Source organism: Lissotriton vulgaris, chromosome 1_1 (assembly GCF_964263255.1).
Source record: "Lissotriton vulgaris chromosome 1_1, aLisVul1.2, whole genome shotgun sequence".
Lineage (NCBI taxonomy): Eukaryota > Metazoa > Chordata > Amphibia > Caudata > Salamandridae > Lissotriton > Lissotriton vulgaris.
Window position 1 is genome coordinate 1,059,361,434 of NC_141685.1, and position 23,272 is coordinate 1,059,384,705.

Genomic DNA, 23,272 nt, shown 5'->3' on the forward strand with positions numbered 1-23,272 from the left:
ACAGACAACCCAGAAGTGGACCCTAGCGTGGTGACATTCATGAAAAAATGACTCAAAGGACCCCAAGAAAGGGCTCAATAGATCTTGGCCTAATTGCGAAGATAAGGTGTTAGATCTGGTGCATCCCTTAATCAAAATCCTGGAACTGGCGTATCGATCCAAGGATACAGTAGAACCTGTGGACGCAGGAGACACCTTGGTGATATGGGCGCAACAAGCCATCTGCCTTCTAGGGAACACCAATTGTGCAATTTCAACAGAACAGAGGAGGTCCATCCTTCTTTGGATCGACCCCAAGCTTAACAACCTAGTGAGCATCGAAGCTGGTCCAGCTGCTAAAGGCCTCCGATTTGGAGAACCCTTTGTCAAGGACATCAGAAAATTCGTTTCTACATTTAGTGCCCTTGATAAGGACCAGCTCTCTCTGAGAAAAGTATTTCATGGGAGTCTTTTTTGAAAGACCCAGTGCTACAGAGGTCAAGAGTGTCGTTGCGGTGTTACCCAAGGATTTCAGAAGGGATACAGCCTTTTTGGCAGAGTTAGATGGCATGAGTCAGCCAGAGGCACCAACTTCTTTCCATTCAGAAATCAGACTGGTAGAGGATGCTTCCAAAGGGGCAAACTCTTCCAGGGCAGAACTCCGCTTTACAGGGGAGAGTGATTCCTCCAAAGGAAGTGGTTTTAGAGGATCACATTTATTATTTTCTACGCAACCGGGAGAAGATTTCTCAAAATTCATAGGTTTTAGAGCAGAGGTCTTCAAACTTTTTGGTGTTGAGGCCCCCTTGTCAAAAAATGTTAGGTCTAAGGACCCCCTCCTGACAAAAATGTTAGCACCTGGAACTCCTCATCATCAACAACCATAAACATGTCCAATTTACACTGCAAATAATTTTTAAGGTGGGGAAATAATATTAAACAATGTTTAGCAAACCAAAGGTCAGTGAGCATGGGGGCATGGTCAGAAGTGTAGCTAAAAACTAAGGGCCTCATTTATGAGGTCTTGGCATAGGGCAGTGCCGCAAATCATCTTGCTTCGCTGCCCTACGCCAATGTGAAATACAGTGCATTCCTGTCCTTTCCCGTTGCATTGGCAAACAAATTTCTGCCTAGCACTAATATAGGCAGGATTGTTTTTGTGCAGGAAGGGGCACCTTCCTTCACTAAAACAATCCCAAGAGGTGCTTTCCTCTTTCTATTTGAGCTGCAGAATGTAGCACACATGAAAAGAGGAAACATCAAGGAGAAATAAAAACATTTCTCCTCGTTCCGCTTCCGCTGGGGAGGCATACATTTTTGGTACTGCCCCAGGTTTACATGATTTTGTAAATATGGGGCAGCGTCAAAATCCATGGGTGCAACGCCTATGGAACACCTCCAGTGATTTGCGCTGCTTTGTCTTACTCCATATCTATGAGGCCATGCAGGGTGACTGTGTACTACCTCAAAGGTATGTTTGAGATACTTGCTCCACCAGAGCATCCACAAAAGTGATGCTCTGGTGCTGCAAGCCTCTCATAACTAAGTTCCAAAATATTCTGTACGTTTTTTAGGTCTTTCAGCCTCCGGTGCCTACATATAATATAATGGGCAGCGTAAATGAAAAAGAAATTTAAAAAGTTGTTACTCAGTGGGAAATGCACTGTAGTACATTAAGAAAGCTCTAATAATTAATGCACTGCAAAGGTCTGTGTGTAACCAGGGAGCCACAAAATTAAATCTCGGTTGGTGCAGCGGAAAATAGTGACTTGTGTATTTTTAGTGCTACGAGGTCACAGCCTGTGACAGAAAGCACTGGGAGTATGTAAGTCATTATTTTATACTTGCATTGCATTACGCACAGTATAAGATAGACTGATACAAATTGTGTAAATAGCTTTATGATAAAATGGTTCTTCCAAAATGTAGATTTTAGTAAAACCAGGGCGTATGTAATTCAAATTTATCCCTTCAAACATCCTTAGGCTCTGTAAATACAGTTAGGATTAAAAGCACGCACGCACGTCACAGCCCAGTTATTAACTCTTTGCACCACCACTAAAAAAAACCAATTCTTTATCACAAAGGTTGGAGTGATGCACGGGGTCCCAAGCACCTTTTGCACTTGCAGATTAACTAAAAGGCACATTTGCATTTCTTTTAGGCGACCAGGCACCCTGTCACGAAAGCTTTTCACAGCACAGGAGACTCAGCTGAAGCATTTTAACTAGCAAAATTACCATCCCAGGAGAGCTGTCTTTTTCCAATCCAGGCACAAGTGAGGCTGGGGAATGCACAACCCCCTTCCCAGGACTCCATGCCCCCCCTGGGGGTCGAGCCCCTCAGACTGGCAACAGGTTGCAGTTCTACAGCACCCCACACCAACACATTCCCCCAGGCAACTGTCTTTTTCCCTACAAGAGCAGACTTTTATCAAACAAGAGATTCAGGAGCTCTTGAGGAAGGACACCACTTGCCAACTCTTCTCTTAACCAAACTGTTTCTTCAGCAGAGAATTCTTGGTACAGAAAAAGAGTGGTGGATCCTGACTGGTTCTCAACCTTCGGGACTTCAATGCATGGATTTCGTACTGCCATTTCCAGATGGAGGGTATCCATCTTCAAAGAGACTTGCTGCAAAAACAAAACTGGTGGTGCATCTGGAGCTGCAAGCCGCTTAGCTAACAGTTCCTATTTTTGTCCTTCACAGACGATTTCTGCAATTTGTCTGGTGAGATGCCTGCTTTGAGTTCAAGGTTGTACCCTTCGGGCTGTCGTCGGCCCGTTGGTGTTTCACCAAGTTGAAGAGACCAGTGGTAGAGAACCTGAGGTTGAGAGGCTTTCGCCTGGTTGTCTATCTAGATGATAGGGTCCTCATGGCGCATGACAGGCAAACAGTTCTCCTTCACCTGCCCTGGACTATCCAACTGTTGTAGGGCCTAGGATTTGTGATTAACTCTCCGAAATTCTGTCTTCACCCCAGTCAATGCCTGGAGTTTCTGGGCTTTCGGGTGTATCAAGAGGTGTGATAGCTTAATGTTGTAACGATTTATGATGTCACCACACTATTGTTCATGTTCAAAATGTCTAAATACAAAATGTCAATAAACAGATTTAAACAAAAAAATCAGTTGATATACAACAGCGACTGGAGACTTCTCACCAACATTTTCAAGTCCCTTTATCAAACCTGGAGGTCGTGTCAGTTAGATCTTTATGCTTCTCACCTGAACAAACTCCCACTATTTTTCAACTGGCGGCCTGACCCTCTAGCGATTGCCATGGATCCATTCCTACAGACGTAGCCTGTCTCTCCACTCCGCCTTTCCGCCTTTTGTGAGGATTCCACTGATGTCGCAAGTGAGACGACAGCAGGCAGAGATCATCTTTGTGACTCCGATTAGGAGAGCTCAGGCTTGGTTCATGAGCTTGGTGGAACTTTTATGAGACTTCCAGGTCAAACTTCCAGTGGTCGAGAACTTATTGTTAGATGTGTCAGAGCGTTCACATCTGCTGATCCAGTCAGGTTAGTTAGAATTTATGGCTGGAGGGTTTCCCCAAGGTTGAAGTCTGCCAGGAATTTCATAGCAATCCAACCAGTATATCCGTAAAGCTTATTTTATTTCTAACCAGAAAGTATATGCTTCAGCTTAGCAAAGATTAGTGGGATGGTGTAAAGAACAGGGTTCTGATCTTGAGGAGGCAGAATTGTCGTTGTTGATACATTTTTTATCTCATATGGCTGATTCTGGATTAACATACCGGTCAGTTAACAACTTTCGTTGTGCTATTTCAGTGGGACCCTGGCTGTGCAAGGGCAGACTGGTGGAAGAATACCCACTTATCTGTAAACTAATGCGAGGCAGTCAGTTCTCTTTGGGACATTTCATTTATGTTGACATTTTTGGAGAAGTGGACAGATAATTGTTATTTATCTACGAAGCAGTTTTCGTGTTTGGTATCCTGCATGCTGGTATATGATGTAAAGACACTGTACTTAACAGTGGAGTATTTTCTCTGAATGGAGTATCTTTAACTGTTTCAGCCTGTATGAAATAGAATTCTGGTTGTGTTTAGTATTCTGCATTTCCAGACATTTATAAGGTGTGTTGTGCATTGTCTTAAAGAGTATGAGGCATGTACACAAGAGTTGAGACAGAAGTCACATGGTCAGCTGTTGACTGCATTGTAAAAACCTTTTGGCGAATATATGATTCCATTCCGCAAACAAAAATCCCGCATACCATCACTCCGCATTTTTTAGTCCGCAAAAACCATTACTCCTCAAGCCATAATTCCGCAAATTTTTACAACGCATATGACTTTACTACGCATGCAATTACAACGCAAATGCATGTGTGGTGAAGTCATATACTTTGTAAAAGTACATTATTTTTAAAAATATGTATATAAATATTTATATATATATGTATATATATACACATATATATTTTTAATTAAAATTAAACATTATTTCTTTAAAATTACATTATATTTAGATCTATATTAATATTACACACACACATTATATATATATATATATATATATATAATATATATATATATAAATATATAGATATATTTAATTTTTATTAATTAATAATTACCCTATACACCCTAAAAACGAATCCCACCCTAGTCCCTTTAAATACCCCAGCACCCTTAAACACTAACCCATCCTGACCCTAAAGATACCCCTGTACCCCAAAACCCAAAACAACCCCTGAACCCTAAAAATACCCCTGTACCCCAAAACCCAAACATACCCCTGAACCCTAAAAATACCCCTGTACCCCAAAACCCAAACATACCCCTGAACCCTAAAAATACCCCTGTACCCCAAAATCCAAACCTACCCCTGATCCCTAAAAATACCCCTGTACCCCAAAACCCAAACCTACCCCTGATCCCTACAAATACCCCTGTACCCTAAAACCCAAACCTACCCCTGAACCCTAAAAATACCCCTGTACCCCAAAACACAAAACAACCCCTGAACCCTAAAAATACCCCTGTACCCCAAAACCCAAAACAACCCCTGAACCCTAAAAATACCCCTGTACCCCAAAACCCAAAACAACCCCTGAACCCTAAAAATACCCCCGTACCCCATAACCCAAACCCAGCCCTGAACCCTAAAAATACCCCTGTACCCCAAAACCCAAAACAACCCCTGAACCCTAAAAATACCCCTGTACCCCATAACCCAAACCCAGCCCTGAACCCTAAAAATACCCCTGTACCCCAAAACTCAAAACAACCCCTGAACCCTAAAAATACCCCTGTGCCCCATAACCCAAACCCAGCCCTGAAACCTTAAAATACCCCTGTACCCCAAAACCCAAAACAACCCCTGAACCCTAAAAATACCCCTGTACCCCAAAACCCAAAACAACCCCTGAACCCTAAAAATACCCCTGTACCCCATAACCCAAACCCAGCCCTGAACCCTAAAAATACCCCTGTACCCGTTAACCCTTAAATACCCCATAACCCCATAACCCAAACCCACCCTTAAAATACCCCTGAACCCAAAAAACATATACTCCAAAACCCCAAACAAAAACCATATACTTACCTTACAACTTACCTTAAAACATATACTTTTACCAATCATGCTTTTACAACGATTTTCGCTGTAAAAGCATGTGTGATAAAAGCATATAATATATAAAGGCATGCGTTGTAAAAAAAATGCGGAGTAAAGGTACCTGCGTTATCATGGAATGAGGAGTAAAGGAATGCGGAGTAAAAAATGCGGAGTGACGGTATTTTACCCCTTTTGGCCCGTGTTGTCTGCAACCCTTGCCACATGGGTGAGATAGCTCTTGAGTGAGGTAGGTATTGATGTTTCAGGTAGAGGAGCAATGGCTTATAAATCGCACTTATTTGGGTCCAGATTAGAAGATATTATGTCAACCACAGATTGGGCTGCGGAATCAACCTTTAATCATAAACCCATTTTGGATGTTGCGGCAGTTGTGGTTGATAAGCTTTAAACAGGCATAATCTGAGTGTCCGTATCCTGAAATAGAATGAAACATTTTCTATATTATGCATCAAGAATTTTCAAATCTATTAAGGACACGGAGGTGAGAATCATCCCGCCCGATTGCAAAGTTGCTGGGATGAAGTTTAGATTTGATCTTATCATTCTTTGAAAGATATGGTAATATGAATGTTGGTATGCCTATACTTTTGTCTTTCATTTGTCCTTGCTGTACTAAGTTATACGATTTTTTAATATATTTTTTGTACATCATGGCTAGGTTTCATCCTGGCTTTCTGTTTTAGGCTTGGATGCCAAACAAACTTAATCTTGCCAATCACACTTGAGGCTAACTGTGCTCATTCCTGGGCTCATCATCAGACATCCTAACCTTCTTTTTCTCAAGGTGAGTGAAGGACTGGACCTAGAGAGGACCCAGTTCAGAACTGGCCATGCTTTGGTTGTCTTGCTCCAAGACCAGGAGTTGTTGAAGTTAGACCTTGGTTTTTCTAGTTATGTTTCGATTATGGCAAAGACAGAGGATTCAAAATGGTTGGCCGTCTATTTAGGTTGGCCACCAGTATGTGATTGGTTCATGTGACCTTTGGGGGAAACTTCAATGCTTATGGAAAATGTATTTTTTGTATTAAACTGTTTTATTGGCTGCTGTGAAATTTGGCAGTAAAGGAAGGGAAGCATAATCCTCGCCTCTGTGTCCTTAAAAGAATTGAAAATTCTTGACACCTAATCTAGAAAATTGTTTATTGCACACCCGACCACCAGAGACAATGCACTCCTCACACTGCAGGAGAAACTGAGACCTTTGTAGCAGAAGATACTTTGTGCTCCCCGGCACACTATAAGAAGATTTATATGAAAAAGGAGAGGGACCCCTTGTATTAACCAAGGGAATGAGGTAGTCTTGACAAGTAAAGAACAAGTAATCCCTTAGATTATGTAAAGAGTAAATGACAGAAAGCTCAACTCAGCACGGAGTCATACCTTTAGATAATTACAATAATACAACCCATACAATAGACTCCTACACAATGTTGTTAGCATTTATATTATGACACTCCAAAGTTATCACAAATCATCTTTTTATTTAAAAAGCCTTTTTACAAATTACAGTATTTTATCAAAAATCATCACATACAATATGTCACCAAATTTATACACAATTATTTGCTTAAAAACCACACCATACATATGGCACAATAAAATTACAAAATATTACATAACATAAAAAGAGAGAAAAAAAGATTTTAGACAGTATACTTTGTCATTCATAAAACATATCCAATGGAGCAATTTAATAACTAGTTCTGGATACACTTTTTCATTTGGTATCTACCGATCCAATTATTCCCATGGATTATGTAAGTGATGCGTCAACGCGTTTCGATTGGTTTTGTTAATATTCCATTTGTTTCAAGACAACAAATTTTGAAAGTCTCTCTGTAAACGTTGTAGTATAACCCCCATTTTTAAATCCTTCTTATTTAGGAAGAAAACTTCTAGGTACGTATAATCACTCCAACGTTTAGGGCTTCTTTTAATATGGACTTTTATTTATACATACATTATATTTGATTGTTCTGATTAGTGCGATCAGTATAGCCCTAATATCCAGCCTCTGGATTTAGGGGCCGGTAAGTCACTGCTCCCTTCTCATATATAATCGCTTTAGCGTTTATTTAACCTCCGTTTTGCATTAGAAGAAACTCTTCACATAGACGCTACAGTCGTCTTTTATTTGGATAACCAAGGGGCCATGAATCTTGTGCCTCCTCTATCTTGTTGCACTCAAAACCACAGAGTGTCCAGACCGTAATGTTTCTCCTTTTGATGGCAGGTATAAGAAGAGCTATAAACTCAGCATTTGCAAATTATCTCCCTGCCTGTCTGCTTCACCACACTCCTTACATGAGATTTGTGTTGACACATGAACAGGATGTACCTACCTTAGCCCTGAAATAAACTTTAAAACAAACACCTATATCTAGTCCCTAACTTAAGCTCCACCTACTACCTGGAAATCATTGTTGTTTTATGGAGAGAACTTTGGGGACCCCAAGTTAAATAATGAGTGGTGCTCCATCTTATTTCCTTTAACCCCTTAAATGCTATCTCCATAGTGCTAAGGACATAAGCAGGTCGTCCTCAGCACTGAAAAAAAAATCTTCTATATTTAACATCAGAAGCATTTTCTTTGTTAAAAGCAAAGTTGGATCATAAGGGAAGTGCTATTAGTGACGGTTTGCTTTCACTTTTGACTGGTACCGGAAGGTAAAGATCTGCCCCAAGCACTTAACAGCACGGGAGAGGCAGAAAATGTCCCCTTTCCACCACTTTCCCAAGTGTATCCTTTCTTGGGCTGGGCATTGCACCCGCAGTGCAATAATATTAATAATAATACCAGTATTTGTAAAGCGCTCAGCTACCTCCGGCGAGGTGTCCCAGAGCTAGGGGCCGCTGGGAAGATTAAGTGAGCTATTGCCCAGAGTCACAAGGTGCTGTGCTAACCTGCCCCCGGCGATCGAACCGTGAGCCCCCTTGTTCCGGAGTCAGCTGCCCTGGCCGAAGAGCACCTCTTCCCTCAGCAATCCCCTAACAGGGATCCACTCCACTCTACCACCAAGAAAATGTTCTTGTGGATGGGATCAGCCCCCTTGGGCATGGACCCTCACCCACTTGGGCACAACAGTCATCGGAGTGTTTACCATCAGTCACCTTTACCCAGGGGTGGGGCAGAGGCAGAAAGCCCCAATAAAAACCAGGGATAAAGAAAGTAAAAGAGATGTGTGACATAAGGCTGTGTACCCACCCCAGAATGGATGTAACAGTCTTTCTACCCCCACTCCCCAGGATGAATTGGAAGAGTATCCTCCCAATCTGCCCCCACGGGTTGGCGGAAAGCCCACTGGACACCAGGAGCAAAAAGGAAAAGAAAAAATAGAAAGGGTGGTGGCAGTCCACCCAGGCATCAGGTAGTCCCCCCTACCCTAAAACAGATGCAATGGTCTTTTACCCCCTCCCCCAGTAGATAAGAACATAGCCACCCAAAAAGCCCAAACAAACTTTCTACTCATCTGTGGCACACAGCATCCTCATTTCCATTGCAAGCAATAGAAAATGTGGATTTTTTGGAGCCTTATTTTGACTTATGGGGCCAGCGTTTAAATCACACATTTTCCTCATCTTTCTGTGAGGGTAAATTCTGGTAACTGCAGGAATCTGCCACATTCCTACGACCCCCACCCCCCAGTGTACCCACACTTCTCCAGATGCAAATGGAACCCCACTTCCTGGGGTTGGCCTAGCACCAATGATAGGAAAGTCCTCAAAACACGACGAATAGACATGAACTTTTCCCAGGCAGATTTGAGAGGATTAAGCTAAAATTGTTTTTTTTAAATGGCTCCCGTCTAAAGAAAGAGTGTTGCCATGTGTGGATAAAGTATCACGGTGTTCACGGGGCGGTGTTTGAGGCCTAAGATCCCAGTATACTGATGCAGATACTCCACAGGGCAGCAAAAGCAACCTCCTGGCCAGCCAAACAACCCTGCTCGATACTGTTAGAAACTGATATCCATGGGAATGACAACCTTCTCAAACCCTGAAATTGACAGGACATTGGAGAGGAAGAGAGAGACAGAAAACAGGGTCAGAGTTAAGGTAGCGTGAAGAGACTGTTGGCTTGGTGAAGGTTAGCACTTTAGAATATATATATATATATATATATATTCACTGAAAAAACCACAGGTTTCACACCAGTTATAGTTAGGAATTAGCATTTAAAAAACCTTTGAAATTCACTGAAAAAACCATAGGTTTCACACCAGTTATAGTTAGGAATTAGCATTTAAAAAACCTATTAAATTCACTGACAAAACCAGTTATAGTTAGCTGGAAATTTTACTGATATAAAACCAATGAAATTCCACGTTATAGTTAGTTGGACTCACTATAACTTGCGCGTGCAATGCACTGCTGATGACGTCACATATTACATCACTCATGACATGGTCAGTGACATCACTCATGACATCACTGATGACACCATCCAGTGAATATGTGTCTTTCTGAAAAATAAATATTAGTGAGTAATGTTTAAATGTTTAAATATATATATTAGTGTTTCACTTTGTGTATAAGTGGCTACATGTGTTGGTAAGTAGCTACATGCGTATGTATATGGGTTATTAGATGTTTCTCTTAGTATCAGTATGAGTGTCTATATGGTTTGGTGGGGGTATTACTTAGCACATAGATGCATGAGTGACTGACTCTCTGTTTGTATGTGTTTTGAAGACAGCATATGTGCAGGACTGTATGGGTGGATGAGTGTGTATATGTGTTTGTTAGTGAGTGAATGACTGTCTCACTAGTGTCTTTATCAGTAACTACATATGTTTTAATCTAGTATATGTGAATATTGATGTATATAAGTGAGTATATGTGAGAGTAAGAGATTGTAAGAGTTCCTGTTTAAATAAGTATGTGTTTCTATAAGTGATTGTTTAAGAGAATAAATATGTGTAATTTTCAATACAAGTAAGGTGGAAGTGTGTGTATAACTCTATATTCAAATAAATGGATGTTCAATAGTTTATTTGCACGTGTGAGTATGTGTGTGAGTAACTTTTGGATGACTGTCGGTGTGTAACAGGATGTATAGGTGTATCACTTCATATGATGAGTGAGTATATGTATGAGTGACTATATAGAACTGTTGGTGAATGACTGGATGTGCATATAGATGGTGGAATTACTGAATTGCTTGTTGTAACTGATATGGGTATCTCAATTTTTTTAAATGTCAGTTTCTATTTTTGAATATGTGTTTCAAGGGTTACATTACAGTGAAAGGAGGTCTGTCACTATGTCACAAGGATGGTGTCATCAGTGATTTCATGAGTGATGTCACTGACCATGTCATGAGTGATGTAATATGTGACGTCATCAGCAGTGCATTGCACGCGCAAGTTATAGTGAGTCCAACTAACTATAACGTGGAATTTCATTGGTTTTATATCAGTAAAATTTCCAGCTAACTATAACTGGTTTTGTCAGTGAATTTAATAGGTTTTTTAAATGCTAATTCCTAACTATAACTGGTGTGAAACCTATGGTTTTTTCAGTGAATTTCAAAGGTTTTTTAAATGCTAATTCCTAACTATAACTGGTGTGAAACCTGTGGTTTTTTCAGTGAATTTCAAAGGTTTTTTTAATGCTAATTCCTAACTATATAAGACCTGAAAGCCCACCAGGAATCTCCAGTATGCGCCAGGGGACTGCATTGCAGAGAGGTGTAATGAAGCCACAACCCTTTTTACACCTCTCTGCAACGCAGCCCCCGTGCATGTTTGAAGAGGGGAAACTAATTCCCCTTGCATACTGGGGGCCCCTGGGGGCCAATTAGCCCACCTGGAACCTCCAGTATGCGCCTGGGGCTGCATTGCAGAGGTGTAATGAGACTATGCCCCTTGTTACACCTCTCTGCAACGCAGCCCACTGCCGCGTTTGCAGAGGGGGAACTAATTCCCCTTGCATACTGGGGGTCCCTGGGGTCAACTAGTCCACCAGGAGCCTCCAGTATGCGCGAGGGAGCTGCATTGCAGAGAAGTGTAATGAGGCCACACCCTTGTTACACCTCTCTGCAATGCAGGCCACTGGCGCCTTTGCAGAGGGGGGACTAATTCCCCTTGCATACTGGGGGTCCCTGGATCATATCTGCCCAAACACCGATATTCCGAACGATTGTAAATGACTTTTCTTGAGAAACATTTGGATTTGGATTATCATGTCCTATACTTTGGAATTTTTGAAAGACTGACTTTGAGGATGCTATAAATTACTCAAGTCTGCCCGAATTGTGTGGGTAAAATTGATACCTAGTCACTTTTAATAAGAATATACTTATGTCTCGTCTAACATTTGGAAGAAATATCTAGTTATATGACACCGGGATACCGACATAACTTGAAGGAAATAAGAACGCCCTGAAGAAGTTCTGCTGTACAGAACGAAACGTTTCGGCTGGCTGTGGTACATAAACTTAAGGAAAATAAAAGCATTTGAATATACACCAAGAATCAGCGCTTCAATAAGTACTCTAAGTGATATGATTTGATTGGACTCATTGTGAAAGTGGTGCTGTGCCAAACTTTGGAATATTCTCCACTACTCTCTACTACTTACTCTCTCCCACTCTCTACTACTCACTCTCTACTGCTCTCTACTACTCACTCTACTACTTACTCTCTACTACTCTCTACTACTCAGTCTCTACTACTCACTCTCTACTACTCTCTACTACTCTAAGTGATATGATTTGATTGGACTCATTGTGAAAGTGGTGCTGTGCCAAACTTTGGAATATTCTCCACTACTCTCTACTACTTACTCTCTCCCACTCTCTACTACTCACTCTCTACTGCTCTCTACTACTCACTCTACTACTTACTCTCTACTACTCTCTACTACTCAGTCTCTACTACTCACTCTCTACTACTCTCTACTACTCACTCTGCTACTCTCTCTACTGCTCTCTACTACTCTCTACTACTCACTCTCTACTCTCTATTACTCACTCTCTACTCTCTACCTCTCTACCTCTCTACCTCTACACCTCTACCTCTCTACCTCTCTCTACACGCACACATATAGACATATATGCATATATATATATGTGCATATGCATTTATATATATGTATGTGTATGTATAAAAAAAACAACTAAACATTTTTTTTTCTAATCAGCTACTTTTAAAACTGTCATTCTTTTTCCCCATGGTATGCTCCCCGGTACGCTCCCCGGTGCGCGTACCGGGCGCTCCCCCCGCGAAAATCAAAAAAAATATATATTTTTTTTTTGCCCCGTGGGGCCCTTTTATGGCCCCCACATCAAACCTAGGGGGTCAAGGGGGGTCTACTCTGCCCCATTATGGTCATTTCCCCCTTTGTTTTGGCCACCTCTTGTGTCTCGATCCTACCGAGACACAAGATTTACACCTCATTTTCATAAGTGAGCAGGATAGACTACTCATGATCCCCTAGAAATTCTCAGGGAGTGCTTAAAAGATCTGTTTCTCCTTTCCAGACAGACTATGTTATGAATTCCATATACCACAAAAACATACAATAACAACATGCAAGATATCTACAGAGGAGATGGTGTACATTAAATGAAAGTCTCTGCATTGGTACCTACATGTAGGTACTTACATAAAATAAAAAAAACAATTAATAAACATACAATTTTTTAAAGTGATTATTTTTCCATAGTACCCTCCTTGGAGCGCTTCCCGGTGCGCGCACCGGGCGCTCCCCCCGCGAAAAACAAAATTTTTTTTGAGGCCCCGCGGGGCCCTTTAATGGCCCCCATATCAAACCTAGGGGGTCAGGGGGGGTCTACCCTGCCCCCTTATGGTCAATTCCACCCTTTGTTTTTGCCACCTCTTATGACTAGATTTTACCGATAGACAAGATGGCGGCCGCTCCGGACTGTTTAGAATGTTTACAGACAACTGAGAGCCAATCAGCTTTCTGCGCGCAAGTCGCGTGTCGCGCCGGGAGCGCTCACCGGTGCGCGCACCGGAGAGCGCCTATAGATATATATATTTTTTTGAACGTTAATTTCTCAAAATCCACTGAAGCACATATCTTGAGACATAGCAAAGGCACATCGGGCTACCAGTCCCTACAATTTTGCCAAGTTTGGTGGAAATCCATTCAGCCGTTCGGGCTAAAAGTGAAATCGACCGCCCTATGGAAATTAACATGGGGAAAACGCGTTTTGGGACCCCCCTTTTATCTCGGCCCCCGCTTAACGTATCCCCCCCAAACTTTCAGGGAAGGACCGGAACCCCGCGAGGCCATTTTCAGGAAATTTTCAGGCAGATTCGTCAACCGGCGCCAAAGTTATTCCAAATAGAATTTTCAGATTTAACACTGAAAAAAATCCTAACTATAACTACCTACTGGCGACCGCCAGTAGGTAATATATATATATATATATATATATATATATATATATACACATATATATATATATATATATATATATATATATATATATATATATATATATATATATATATAGAGAGAGAGAGAGAGAGAGAGAGAGAGAGAGAGAGGAAAAAGAAAGGAAGGGTAAGGAGACGGCGAGAAGGAGCGACAATGGAAAGAGAATAGACCGAATGAGGGAGAGGAAGAGGGAAAAGTGAGGTCGAAAAGGAGAAAAGGATAGAGACAGAGAGAATGAGAGTGACGGAGAAATGAGAAAGTGCAAGAGAAAGATGAGAACGCCTGAGGATGAGAGGTAGAGACAAAGACCAAGATAAATGGGGGCGAAGTGGTACTGAAAATGAGGAGATGGAGAGAGAAAGAGATTCAAATAAGTAAGGGGGAATATGAAGGAGGAGAAAGTGAGGGGAAAGAAAGAAAGGGAAATGAAAGGAAAAAGAGAAACATTGAATGAGCTAGAGAGGGAGAGAGCTGAGGGAGGGAAAGAAAGATAAGGAAAAATAAAGAGAAGAAATAGGGAGAGAGAAGAGTAAGAGACCAAGCGAGAGTTAGGAGGGGGGATCTACAAGGAGAAAGAAAGACTGGGAGAAAGAAGAGAATGAAGCTAAGAGAGGGGATATGGAGTGAGAGATGTAGCGAAATAGAAAAGAAAAAGGGAGGGGCTAATTGAGGAGAAAGAGGATGTCAAGGCGCTGGGGGCCATCGGTAAGATTAAGCGAGCTATTGCCCAGAGCCACATGGTGCTGGGCTAACCTGCCGCCGGGACCGGGGATCGAAACGTGAACCCTGTGATCCAGAGTCAGGCACCCTGGCCGCTGCACCACACAAAAAAACAGAGGGGCAGATTTACAATAAGTGGCGCATCCCTGCATATCAGCAGGGATGCGCCAGTTATTGTGCGTCAGGGCTCCGCCACAGTGGATGCGCCGCATTTACAAAGCGGTGCACCATGGGGCAAAAACGGCAGTGATGCGTGACGCATCTGTGCCGTAAAGGCCGCGCATTGCTAGAGTTGCATCGCAAGCGTGACGCAGCTCCAGCAATGCTCTGGGGGGCCCTATCTTTGCAATACTGCGTCAATCCTTACGCCTGCTTCAAGCAGGTGCAGGGTTTTGATGCAGCATGGGCCCAAAAGTGACTGAGTGAAATCTTGTAGATTTCACTCAGCCACTTTTTAGGAGGCGTTCTTGCACCGGAACCCCCCCACCCCCCTGCGTCGGAACGCCTAGTTCTGGCACAGGGCTTTGCAACGTGACGCAGCTCCTAGATGCGTCACGTTGTAAATACCCCGCACCATGGTGCCTCTTTTGCGCTGCCGCTGTGTCACATAAGTGACACAACGGCGGCTTAAAAGAGGCACAAGGGGCTTGTTAATCTGCCCTAGATTTGGGTGAAAATATCCCCATGATGGACTTAGCAACAGAACATCTTCACCCAAAACATTATTATTTATATAGATTATATTTATGCCATAACGTTTATATCAGACGATATGTTTGTTGTCATGGACTTCTGGGATTCATTTTATTTACTACATTATACAAACCCGGGTGGAGATTAACTTAATTGAATCGAAGTAAGATTACTCATATTTTAACAGTTTCATGTACAATATGGAGCTTCCTGGGATGAAAATACGCCAAGGTACTCTGCATGAAACCGATTTATTACAATGTAGCTACAAGAAAAGATGTGCAGATCTGACAGTCAGGCCTTCAGAGGATGTATTGTAAAGCATCCCACAGCCATCAAGGAGAGAGATTACAGACTCCCCTGTGGCCTGCACTACCCTAAGAAGCATCATTGGACATTTGCTGGAATAGGGACTGTTGCCTATCTCTGCAGGGGAGGCAGCAGGAATGTACTATTGCACAGAAGGAAATTAAATGAATTATGGAGCTCAGAACGCCTAAAACTGAGCTGTATGATCACGAGGTACATGTCTTTTGAGAAATTAATATTTGAGCAATAGTTTTTTGCTTATTTTTTGTTAGACCACAAGATGAATTACAATTTAATATGAAAACTTTGTATTAAAATTGTTACACATCTTTTACCAAGTTGTTTAGAGAGACATTGCTTATTGTCCATGGTGGAAGCAAGAGACCTGTACTCTAGCTTTTAATTTTTCTAATAAACAGTGTTTTCTTGCGTTTATGTGAAAAGCGGTCCTCTATCAATATCTATGCATATAGGTATTCTACGATGGTAGGGGTATACCCAATTGCAAAAATCTGAAAATAAGGGTCAGATGCATGAAATTTCCATTTGCAGAAAGCGATTGCAAGTTGTGGACCAACCTTTTGTAAACGGAAAAGAATTTTGCACACCGCCCTATGTACTAATAGCTTGGTTCAAAAAATGATAAATAGCTGCGGGTCGCAATCTGGCCTACCTCTTCAATATCCATATGGTAGGTTGCAAATTACAACTCACTTCATTTAGATTACTTTACAGGTATGTTGGCCTGCTGGGGTCAGCAGACCACCATGATTTTGATTGCATTTTAAATAAAGCCAACTTTTTTTTTTTAAACGCATCCTGTTTTCTTTAAACGGCTGGGTTTAAAAAGAAAGATTTTTTTTTGTTTGCTTGAGAGTTGGTGGTGGTGCCATGGACCACTGCCTACTCCCCAACAATTTGTTTTTTATGACTCACAAAGTAGACAGCGTCCCAGCAGGACCCTTTGACATTTGCGAATGGGTTGCCAATCTATACCTTACTGAACTTCTATTAGGAAAAAATGCCCTAAACACCACCCTTTCAAACAGGGATTTGTATGGCTTTAGAAACCCAATTTGCGATTCTGAATCACAAAATGTGCTTAGTACATAATAAAAAGCTATTATACAGTCACAAACCTGTTATTTTGTAAGTCACAGGCTTTTAAATTGTAAAATGGTTTTGTCCATCAGGCCTCTGGTTGCAAAAAGGGGTTGCAAATTGCACACCAGATTTTTGCAATAACTAACATCTTAAAAACTGGCCAATGCAGTAATAATTTGCTTCGCAAACTTGGGAATGGGAGTGGGCTGCTGAGAGACCTACCGAATGGATGTTAAAATGGAAAGTTTCAAATTGCTTCTCACTCCGATTGGCTACAAATACATTGATGGTGATGTGCAAGGTGCAGCAGACAACCAGCCCTGTGTTTGCATTTCAAAACGGATTTTTATTTTTTATGGCAACGTGATCTCCTTAAAGGGGACAGGGCTGTTGTTGACTAAAAAGGTATTCAATTTTTGAAAAACTTGAGAGAAGCCATTGGTTCCCTGGACCACTGCCTTCTGACCCCGAATCTGCCATCTTTATTTATTAAGGGTAAGGGGTCCACAGAGGACCCTTTTGTGATTCAGTTACCACCCCAAAGTGGGAATGAGTAACTTTTCAATGGTTTGCGAACAAGTTACAGTCGCAAACAATTGATACATAAGATACCGATTTGCAATTTGAAAGGGACTCCCATAACCTGTCTCTTCCAAATGTAATTTGGAATACATTTCTAAACATATTTAGCAATTTGGAATACGTTTTCCAAATTGCTAAATGGGTTTAGTACATTAGAATAAAGTTCTTAGTTGTCACAGAATTAGCGAATCAGAGTGTTTGTACTAGTACATCTGCTCCTATAATATTAATATTTTGCTCTTGGCGCATTGATGCTACACATGTTGGTGATTTGTTTTCATCTAATTTATACTGTGGGTTGACAGCAACTGTTTATGCACTGTGTATTCTATATGTAACTGAAGCACTATTGGGTCAGCTGGAGCCAGCACCTGGAGGGTACCACAGACTTTGTGCTTTGAGCTCTGGTACCATTGTCATCTTGCCATCCTCCCTAATTATGCTCACAGCTGTTCTGTGTGCAAGGAGGGGGCCAGAGCTGGGATTTGTGGAAAGGCAATGATGCACCCAGAGCCAAACAGAGGAGCCCCTCCACATGTATTGGTGCAAGCTTTGCCAATTGCAGATGAATGCATAGCTCTTTAAACAAATTATGATTACGTAATATTGGTGTCCACCTTGGCCCAAAAAATAACAGAAGAAAAGTATTTATAGCTAAACTTGCCTAACCTTAGTTTCTCCATTCCTTTTTGAATCTAAGAACATCATAGATGGAAGACGACAAGCGGTCACCTCTCCTATGGATCTGCTTTTGGGTAAATAATGTTCTTGTGGTAAAATTACTCTAAAACTGGAAAGGATTTTAACCTACTCATTTAAAAAACAGTTGTCTGGCAGTAAACCAAAGATTTGTTAGTCCTGTGGCACAATGGTGGTGCAGGATTAGATGCTGTTCTCCTAAATGCTTTAGCAAACCTGGATTTGTACTGTGTATGGGGCACGCTGCCCTGCACTTTGCTGTGGCGCACCTTTAATTGGATGCACCAGGTGTCCTATTGCAGTTAATGTAATGCCCCCACCACACCAGTGAACTCACACTTGCCGTGGAGGCAGCGTAGTAGTGAAAGCCTGCCTGCATAGGCATCATATCCGGCATTTGAAAGGGTTGCAGAGATCCCCCTGCAGGTGGATTCAGTAAGTCGATGTGTGTAATGTTCTGTGTATTTGTAAGGCGCACTATCACCCGCGAGGGTATCCTACCATTGAGCAGGTTTAAAGTGCTGAAAGCAAATGAAAGGTGTAGTTTACTCTATGTGATCAGTAGAAGGATGCAAGTAATTGAATCAAAAGCAGCCCTCCTTGGTATTGTATTGTATATTCTAAGGGCCTAATTTAGAGTTTGGCGGGCGGGCATTCCTTCCATTTTATTACAAGTGCATTATATCCTAATATACTTGTAATATACTTGTAATAAGGCAGACTGGATATCTGTCACATTTGTGGCGAAGAACCCACCTGCCAAACTCTATATCTGGCACATTGTCATTGGACACCTAAAAAAGGAGCTACATTTCAACTGACAGGTGTATCATGGAGAAGACAATTAAGAGGAGATGAGACTGAATGTCTTAGGAAGCAAGGACCAACTTTTAAGGCAAGTAACAACAAAAGTTTGTTAGACAATACTAAAAAGTACATCCAAAACAATGATTTAAAAAATTGTACCATTGATGTGAGAAGTTCTGTTTTCACCAAAAGATATTTGGAGAGATGTTTAGCTATAAACTGCATCTGAATTCGCTCCACTCACTGTTCCAAGTTGAAATTAGACAAGCAAGGCAGAAGTGAGTCTCCGTCTCACTAGCTGTTATAACGCTATAGAATCGCAGAAGAAAAATGGCTGTTTTGAAAGATGAATCACTTAAAGAGTTATGTAAGGCAAAGTCAACATGTTTGAAAAACTGCCCTCACCCACACAAATGTGGCATGCTGGGCTGCTAAACACACCCCTGCGCGATTCCTCTTTTTCACTCCTACTTCCTTTTGTGTGTTGAGTTAGTTATTGAGGAGGGTGAAGTAGGAGTTGTCCGTCCTCCCCCTCTTCAATGTGTGCAATGTTTTGAAAGATGGCCATACAATACTTAGATAGACCTATCCTTGAATAAAAAGATAATTCCTCTATGAAACAGATAGGGTGTCCCTATTTAGAGGCATAATGTGCAGTGAAGAGCCCAGGAGCAGAATGTTGCTGGTGTCTGCAACTTCTACTCCAACAGAGTGGAAAATCAAACGTTTCATACCCCCCAATGACCTAAAAATCGCAACCTAATCTCTAGGTCTGTCCAGACTTGACTATGGAAATGCCACGCTAACTGGGACAGCTAAAACACACATAGCCCCCATGAAAACCACCCTGAACGCAGCAGCAAGAATGGTCACAGGTACCAAGAAATACGACCACATCACCCCTGCGCTACAGACTCTAAAATGGCTACTCATCGAAGCTCACTGTGCTTTCAAAACTGCCTGCCTCACCCATAAAGCCTTACACACAGGCAAACCAGACTACCTCGCAGACAAACTCCCGAAAGCTGGACAATCAAGAAGCCTAAGAAGCTCCAACTCACTCCTCTTAATTCCCCCCAAAAAGACAGACGCAAAAAGCCCTCTCCCGCTCTTTCTCAGGAAACGCCCCAAAAATCTGAAACACTCTCCCTACCCACATCAGAACCAATCCCTCCTTCAGGAACTTCAAGAGACAACTAAAAGACTTTCTCCTAAAGCGTCATCTCCATGCATCTGGTTAATGTACTCAATCTATAGGACCTCCAGTACCCTGATACTACTGGTTGTATTCAAATGTTTATGTTTCTTTTAGATGTATGCTGTAAAGCGCTCTGATACCCCTTTGGGGTCCTGTAAGCACTATATAAAACTCCCCCCTCCAAAAAAAGAAGAGCGTACAATACATTTTTTACCTTGTCTGATGCTGGACGTAGGCTGGCTCGTCGTGCCATAATTTCCTGCTGTCCTGGACTTGTGGCCTAGACGAAAGAGAGAGGAACAGGAGTGCAAGGTGACAAGCCAATATATATGTGAATACTAGCCGTAAGGAGTCTTCATATATTTCTAAAGGAGTAAGAGACCCCATATATTTACAAAGGATTAATTGGGGTATGGGTTAGTCAGAAACAGTGTATATGTTTCCTTGAAAATACTATATAGGTGGTTTTGTTATGACTAAGTGAAGGGATTTCTTTTTCTATTTAGTATTTTAATAGTTAAACTACAGTGGTATACTATTTCCTCTTCAACCGCAATGACTGTTGTCAGCCTTTCTTCTGACTCTTTTAGATCAGGTTTCACAGTGCTACGTTTTAGCACACTGTGACTTACCTCACTACAGACACACCAAGACCAGTCGTCAGGCTCTCAGATTGACTTCTTTGACCCCATTTGAGACCGAGTATTAAATGTGTGTTTCTAAAATGGTAGAATTGCCTTAAAGAAGCCCCAACGCTGCATGCCACAGGGGGCGAAACACATTATGGAAGGTCTTTCTCTTACAACCCTCTAGGTGATGTTAACAATGCCTGAATAACACAGAGGATCACATCGGTAACACACCTAATATAAAAGGTTGTTCTGCTCTTCACTTAATTTTAACAATACAACCTAAATAGTATACTGAAGGAAACCTATTGACTGTTTCTGACTAACCTATACCCCCATTTACTGTTCAAATTGTTTCTGTGGACTCTCACGGCTGTGGCCCACGTATAGGCTTAGTCTTCAGTGTACAAATTATAGCCCCGTCTACAAGACGTAGACCCCCTAGGGTTACTACCACTTATTCTGTAGTATAAATTTTATTTATAAAGGGCCACTGAGGAGGCCTGCTGTATGTATATAAGATTGTGAAGAAGCTTCAATATATGTGAAGTTGGGCAGTGATTAGACCGCTTACGTTCAAGAGGAGTACTGAAGGGGCTTCTTTTACGAGTGAACACGAGCACAGAGGAGACCTCTTATCAATCGGTATATTGAGACTAAAGCAGAGCTGAGGACACCTTCTAAAGATGTATATAATAGTAGTGAGAAGGCCTCTCTAGGCCGGTAGGTGTTCTCATCCCATCACTCTTGGAACCTCTCACCTCTTTGGACAGGCTAGGGCTGGACAGCCTCCTGGTCAGACTCCGCTGCATGCCCTGCAAATACTTCCCTTCAAGCCGCTCAAGCATGCCTGCCTCTAGTGCCTCAAAAGCCTCCAGCACATCAGACTTCCTAAGAGAGGAAAGAGATGGGATTGTTGGAAGAACCTTTGAGAGGGTAGATATCAGGAGAATGGGCTCGAGTTGCAGGGTAAGGACTGTGGGGATGAGAGATTTTAGGAATGGGGTGTATGGAGGACAGGGAACATTACAGTGATAGGGCAAGAAGGAAGGGATGGAGGCAGTGACAAGTTAGGCAGTGATGTCCCCTGTACACCTGATCTCTCCCGCTCACTACTTACCTTCGATCTTCCCCAAACAGCCTTTCTACCTCTACGCGCCCTGGACTCCTGCGCCTCATCTTCAGTTCCATCTGCCGTCGTTCCAGCTCGAAGGCTTCTGTGTTGCTGATGCGTTTGGCCTGTGGGATGTCGGCCAGTACAGTGTAGTCTCTCCGGCTCCTGATCTGCTGCACATCTCCTCCACTGGCCACCGTTCCCCAGCTTGCCTCAGATTCCATGGAGCTGGCAGATGAGGTGAGTCGCCTGCTCAGAGCCAAACCTGAGCTCACGGAGTCCCTCCGCACCGGCGAGCGGCTCCGGCCAGGGCCACCCTGTAGTGCTGGTGAGATGGAGCGGTCTGAATCTGACTTTCGGCGCTCTGGAGAAAAATAGCCACTTTCCACCCTGGTCTTCGACCATTCTTCGCGAATAGTGAGTCCCTTGGTGGATTCTGGAAATAAAGGAAGAAGATTTTCAAAACAGGCAATAAGCATGACCGATTTCACATTAGTTTGCTCCTGGAGATGCATTTACCTATGAGTCGACATTCGTGTCATTTGCTCAATTTTGTTTGAATGACAATTTGCATTTTGATTCTTCTCACATTTCAGTTTTTGTTTTACGTGATTTTCTTTAGTTTGAAAGTTACACCTTTGCTCTTTTTGGTTTACAACCTCTTTTATTTTAAATGTGTAACTTTGTTTTTCATTCTACTTTCAGTTTCGGATTTGGATGTAAATTGCAAGTTTGAGATTCTGTTTCCATTTGAAGTTTCCAAATGCATTTGTCTAAGTATTGTTTAGGTATTTTTAGTTTAAAGTAAAAATGTTAGTTTCTTTCCATTTCTTCTTTTATTATTCATTGTGAGTTCAAATTTCAATTTTAGTTTTACCTTGTAAATAATTTTACAGGTTTATGTCTGTGTTCAAATTCATTATGACTTTAGTTTAGTTTTTAAGGTGGTTTGAGATGCACGTTTTAAATCTAAGTTTGTTTGATATATGAATCGGATATTCAGATTACAATTTCAAATAAAATTTAATGTTGTGCTTATTTAACTTATACTTTCCATTTGACTTTTAACTTTTCATTTGAAGTAACCTTTTGTTTAAATTACAGTTTGATGACAAATTGTTTTATTTTTTTTAGTTTCTACTTGCATTTCATTTTAAGCTTTATATCGACAGGTTCAGTTTTCTTAAGAAGCATTTTCCTTTTTTAATTCTATTGTTATTTTTAATTGTTCATCCACACTTTATTTTTAATTTATGTTTAGAGTTGTTTTGATGTATATTTGTTTTTTTAGGGTAAATTTTAATTCGGGTTGTTTTAATTTGAGTACCACTTTAAATATTACGTTTCAGTATTCTTTTTGTTTCTATAATACATAGTCCTATGTTGTTAAGCCACACCGCTAATATACTGTTTGAGTTT

At 41.6% G+C, this 23,272-nt stretch overlaps 1 protein-coding gene across 1 annotated transcript in view; it reads right to left on the bottom strand.

The window, feature by feature from the left end:
* TRIOBP (TRIO and F-actin binding protein) overlaps positions 1 to 23,272 on the bottom strand; it is a 525,566-nt gene that overhangs the window by 304,709 nt on the left and 197,585 nt on the right. The window contains exons 7-9 of the mRNA XM_086962950.1: positions 21,860 to 22,289; positions 21,501 to 21,630; positions 20,325 to 20,390 (exon numbers count right to left, since the gene is read on the bottom strand). Coding sequence (XP_086819076.1) covers positions 20,325 to 20,390; positions 21,501 to 21,630; positions 21,860 to 22,289 — 626 coding nt within the window. The remainder of the gene's footprint in view (positions 1 to 20,324; positions 20,391 to 21,500; positions 21,631 to 21,859; positions 22,290 to 23,272) is intronic.